Source organism: Ptychodera flava, chromosome 2, assembly GCF_041260155.1.
Source record: "Ptychodera flava strain L36383 chromosome 2, AS_Pfla_20210202, whole genome shotgun sequence".
Taxonomy (NCBI): Eukaryota; Metazoa; Hemichordata; class Enteropneusta; family Ptychoderidae; genus Ptychodera; species Ptychodera flava.
Window position 1 is genome coordinate 4,754,425 of NC_091929.1, and position 6,000 is coordinate 4,760,424.

Here is a 6,000-nt window from a genome sequence, read left to right on the forward strand (position 1 = left end):
CCCTTATCCAGTGACATTACTACTGTGATAAGTACTAGTCTTGTTCCCGCGGATTTTATACTCTAAAGGCATGATTTCTAAAATCTAAAAAAAATATTTCGTTTTCTTCAATTTTTTACTTATTGCATCTAACATCTAAAGCTTCCAATAAGATATACCCATCATATACCCATTCAAACTGAGAGAACACTATGATACGTATGCTCATAATATGTCGGTACATCAATGCAAATTTTATGTTGACAGTCGTCGGTCATTTTGGTTTTTGATTTTTATTTTTCAACAAGTACTTCCACTTCACATAAATGAAGAACTTGTGTCTTGTCAGCTAGTTGAATACTGACGTATCTTCCGGTCATGGAAGTGTTACACCGACACGTGATGGCGATGGTTTCTTCAGTAGCCGACGAATCAGAAGGTACCAGTCCACACACTGGATTGTCCTCCAAGTTTGGACTGTCACCAACGCGTACCTCAGCGCTCTTGATACGAAAAGCTAAAAGCAATTGAAATGAAAAATTTAGGCGCCATGCATGTACAATACGAAGAATTTTATATATATATATATTATATATATATATATATATATATATATATATATATATATATATATATATATATATATATATATATAGATATATTAGATTTATAGATATATACAACTAATAATAGATAGATAGATAGATAGATAGATAGATAGATAGATAGATAGATAGACAGACAGACAGACAGACAGACAGACAGACAGATAGACAGACAGACAGATAGATAGATAGATTGGAATACCTATTCGGCAGGGAATTTTACTTTCAAGGTTTATGACAAGTTGAAATCAGAACTTAAACGCTGTTCAGCATCCTTTACGCTGGAAAACACTTGCAATTGGTCTGCTTACATACGATTAGTTCCTACAAATAAATATATACTTACGACAACAATCCTGCCTGTTTGTTATGACAATCTGATATATATCGTAAGCTCTTCCTAAATCAACTTTCCACCATGGCCCAAATTCTTTCTTTGTTAAAGTGCATGATTGTCCTTCTTTTAAGTCGCTATCTTTATTTCCATCAATGGCCTTATCAGCTGTACCGTCCAAGGCATTGCCACTTGTCGAGCTCTGCATTGCCTTTTTGTTTAGGGCAACATTGACTAAATGCTTTGGTAACTTGCAATCTGAAAATATAAGGAAGTTTTACTTCAAAATTGGGAAAAGGGACAATGATTTCTGCAACATATCGCTTTGAGGATTGAATACACGACAAGCAAGCATCAAACACTATATGTCTTTCTCAAAATGAAACATGGCTATTCTGAGCATGTTAGGTGGAGTCGTGTAATCTGTGTGTACATGCTCTGTGCAGAAGTTGTATGTTGTTGGTGGGTGGCGATAAAGTCAACAAAGCGTTGATTGATGTCGTAGCAATGAATTGTGTAACTATCTCGGTCTACTTATGAAGACAAGTTATATTGTTATCACTCTGTCTTGCTTTATTGTATTTTTCAGCTTCCATGTTTTTCAGTAATTTGGAAGTGAAAATGATCAGCCAAGCTTCCAATTTTGAACAGTATTATTTATTGCTTAGCCACTGCAGCGATCTTTATTATAAATTATGACTCAACGATTAGTAGATGTGTGTACTTTATTGTCGCACAGGATTTGATGTAGAGTCTAAGTCTCTGCGATTTCAGAACATTTCCGACAACGAACTAGGTATAAATTTCATCTTGGCCAAAAACAGTTCGTTTCACATCTATATCAATCTAAGATCACTGTCGCCCAATTAGATATTCGCTGTTAAACGTTAAAAGAAGCTACCTGTAATGTTCGTTAACCGTTCATGCTTCAGTTCATGACTATAGGATCTGGAAGTTAGCTATACATCATACATTTCAAACACAAAGATAAGCAACAAAAATGCCCCATTATTGAATTCTACGTTAGCTTTTTAAAGAGGTCAGTTTATGATTGATATCGGAGAAGCATTGGCATGTTGTTTGTTTGTTTGTTTATCTATTTATTTATTCTATCTTAGAAACTAAAACTGATTTGATAGAAAATACGAATTAATGAAATCTGATTTTTTAAAGACCACCACACTTCAAAACACATACATCCTCATATCATCATTGCGTATACAGAATTATTTTTTCTCACCTTCATTTTCCACTGATTGAAGATTAACCGAATTGACTTCTATGGTTTCATTAACAGGAAAGATAAAGACGACAAACAGAGAAAAGACAAAAAGACCAATATTTATCAGCATTCAGAAATTAATGTTTGTCAATGTGATGACATTAACAAAAGAATCGACTTTGTTTTGTACTGTATATTTTAACAACAAAAGATGACGGTCATTGACTAGAAAATTACCACATCTGTCCGTCAGATTGTGTAAATACTCTATAGAAGTACATATTCTGTGAATGTCATTAAGTTAGGTGTTTAAAACGTAGAATGCTCCAACAAAAAGTGATATTGACACTTCTATGACTCACCCGGTTTCTGGGACTTGCCGATGACTTTCAATTCGCACAGATAAATTGAACGCAGAGACGTTGTTTCTTTCCTGATTGTAACATATCTACCGACCATTGGACCAGACTCACATTCTACATTGGCCTCTCCCTTAGCTTCTACTCCTTTTTCATCTTCAAGATGTCCACAAACTTTGACTTCGGGGGACTCACCATCTCCGCTGATTTCGATCATAGTTGTGTGAAAGTAACCTACATCATAGAGAAAAGTAGAAGAAGCAGTTGCTCAGTATGAAATCAGACGGAGAGTCATAAAAAATGATGATCAGTCAAAAAATGATCAACGAACTGGTGTAATTTCCACGTGTGGGAAATTTTCAATATTACAACGAGGAGAACCACCCTGACCTCTCCCCTAGTACCAACAGCTTTACAGCTGTCTGGTCATCAAAGACACATATAAATAATGTAGTAACTGCAACATTTTATATACTTAAGTATTCTGTCTCCCAGAACAGTGCTCTCTCTCTCTCTCTCTCTCTCTCTCTCTCTCTCTCTCTCTCTCTCTCTCTCTATATATATATATATATATATATATATATACTACCAAGCAAAAAATATTACCGCAGGTCTCGATGGATAGAGAATTGAAGTGGTGTTTTAGATACATAGATATTTCATAAATCAATGCTATGCATGCAAGATATATAGCATACAATCGTACATAAGAACGACTAGATTGACACAGTGTTGAGATCTTCTCGTTTGCAACATACCAATCTGTAAAATCTGAGCAACGATTTTCTACTAAACAGCTCTGTAACATAAGCTACAATACTTACATCCATACCCTGTCAGAGATGTATCACATGTTGGTGCGTATGTGAGTTTGACGGCTTCGATGAGGTACTCGCCTCCCAAGTCAACCGTGAATGCTGGACCAACAACCAAACTACCAGAATCTGCACAGGTTTGTGTATTACCATCCACCAGTAACTGATACGTGTCTTTACCATCTCCAAGTAGATTTATACCACTGACTTGTTTATTCAAAGCAACGTTGTCTGAAAGATTGCGACATACGCATGATTTTCAGTCATCCAACAATAGCATTGCATGAAGTTTTGTGAAATGATCATTATTATTTATTGTTATGTGAAAAGGCCGGGGATTCTAGTAGTTTTATTATTATTATTATTATTATTAAATAATTTAATTTAATTTAATTTCAATTTATAATTATTGTCCAAATTTTCTAGTGTAAGAGAAATCACAATTGAAATATCCGACTGATAAGCTCAGATTTTTATGCTTGGAACATATGCATGACTCCCAAGTCAATTAGTAAGGTGGACCAACAACTAGGATGCCTGATTCAGCACAGGTGACACTTTTTGGGAGTGGAGATTTAGCCGAGAGGTTCTGTCTGTGGCCTCTCAGCTAGGCGACTGATGCCGTATGTTGTGGGTTCGATCCGATAGAAAACTATCCGTACTTTCATCATCAGCCACAACAGTGCCAACATGTCATTGTCTAGGAACGGGTTTATTCAGAGTCATAGTTTCTGAAACCAACGTTTGAATCGTTGACGTATTGAATATATATTCATCATTGAAATACCCAGGCCATCAAAACCTGAAAGAACGTGCAACCAGGCAAAGACTGGCATTTTTTGCAAAGAAGATACGTGGATGAAATTGAAACGAGTGCAATATCTGGATTGAGTGTATTTTACACGATGTTTTAAAACTTGACTAAAAACTCCGCCATGTTTTCTAAATACAGTGTATCACTACCTACGTTAGGGCTTATAATTCTGGCCATGTGAAATTCACTATTCATTAAAAATAACCCTTACCATCAGTTGATAATAAACTAAGCAGCTTTAACGGTCCTTCATCAGGTTCCTGTGTTGTTATTTCTATCAAAAAAGAATGTCATTTACATGAGACGGAAAAATACAGTTTTATATTAAAGTACACGAATTGATAACGATGCATAGACACGCCCATACGTGTACTGTTAAGTTTAATGGAGCAGGATCAATTCCTTTGCGTATCTGGACGAAAGACAACCAGGTGGAATGTCATGGGTACCATAAAGAGGCTAACAGTTTGTGTATAACTGGTTGGCCCAGAGCAACCTAGAACGGTATGATGAGATAACAAACAGAGATCCAAGGATGGCCAAAGGATTACGAATCAGCGTTATTCCTACGGCGATAGCCCACAGAACAGCAAACAGAACGGCACTCCTAGGTACCCCTTTACCAGTGATAGCAATGTTACCTGTCTTGATTAAAACGATGGGACTTGATAACAGAATTGCTACAAGATATGTTTTTATTTGCAGCTTTGCGAACGACGCTATTACTTTCAACTGGTAAAATTGTTGGCAAAACATAAAAGCGAATATACAAAAACTTTGTAATCAGATATGAGAGGAAATCATTCCCGAATTCGAAGGAAGAAACTTGTCATTAATTAATGACACACCTGGCTTCATTGATTTCCCAAGGACTTGCATTTCACACAGATAAATTGAACGGCGACTTGTGGTTTCTTTCCTGATTGTGACATATCTACCGATGACTGGACCAGGTGTACACTCTAGATATGCCTCTCCTGAGCTTCTATTCCTCGATCATCTTCAAGATGTCCGCAATCTTTGACTTCGGCGGACTTATCACCTCCTTTGATCTCAATCACAGTAGTATGGAAATAACCTGGAATTAGGAGATGACTGCATATAAAGCAAGCGTACATTTTTGTAAAAGTGCTGTAAACATGTGAAGACTATATAAAGTGCACGTATATATGTTTGATCTCCTCACCAAACGTATTCGATTATGAAACTTGAGAAAGTCCAGAAAAATTAATAAAATATCTTTGCTACCGATCCTCACATACCTATTCTAATGAAATATATAACTGTTTACAGCCTTTGTAAAACATTTCAGCTGCCCACATTGCAGAGCAGACGGGGATTTTTAGATACTACATTCCTGTACAAAATTGTAAATTCTTATTACAACGCATCTGATGTACTTGCGCAAATTACTTTTCATACTCCCCCTATAGATCTGCGTCGTACACTTCTTTTTAGATCAGCATCTTATCGTGAGAACATTTTAAAATTTTCTTTTTATCATGGAGTCAAAACTATTATGAGACTATTTTCATGGACAAAATTTATTAATTTTAGGTAATTTTATTATATATAAATGTAATTTACATCAGCTAATAATTGATTTATACATGGTGTAACTTGTTTCACTTTTTTCTTGTCTTAGTATATCTTTTGTTTTTATTGTTCATTTTTATTGTGGTTATTTTTTTTTGTTTTTCTTTGTCATTTTTATTTCTTTTTTTTCTTTATGAAATGTACCTGTAATGGAGGCAACCTGTTGGTTCATAGATAACCATTGATGAATAAATAAATAAATAGAAAAAGGTCTATTCCTATCTATCCATTAATCCATCTATCCATCATACATAGCCAACGATACTTACACCCATA

General features: G+C 35.4%; 1 protein-coding gene across 1 annotated transcript in view; it reads right to left on the minus strand.

Annotated features, from left to right (window-relative positions):
- Positions 1 to 169: 169 nt before the first annotated feature.
- LOC139146848 (uncharacterized) overlaps positions 170 to 6,000 on the minus strand; it is a 6,588-nt gene continuing 757 nt past the window's right edge. Inside the window, exons 2-9 of the mRNA XM_070717786.1 lie at positions 5,994 to 6,000; positions 4,977 to 5,206; positions 4,340 to 4,402; positions 3,324 to 3,545; positions 2,503 to 2,733; positions 2,159 to 2,197; positions 931 to 1,176; positions 170 to 496 (exon numbers count right to left, since the gene is read on the minus strand). The exon at positions 5,994 to 6,000 is cut by the window's right edge and continues 227 nt beyond it. Coding sequence (XP_070573887.1) covers positions 273 to 496; positions 931 to 1,176; positions 2,159 to 2,197; positions 2,503 to 2,733; positions 3,324 to 3,545; positions 4,340 to 4,402; positions 4,977 to 5,007 — 1,056 coding nt within the window. The 5' untranslated portion in view covers positions 5,008 to 5,206; positions 5,994 to 6,000 and the 3' untranslated portion in view covers positions 170 to 272. The remainder of the gene's footprint in view (positions 497 to 930; positions 1,177 to 2,158; positions 2,198 to 2,502; positions 2,734 to 3,323; positions 3,546 to 4,339; positions 4,403 to 4,976; positions 5,207 to 5,993) is intronic.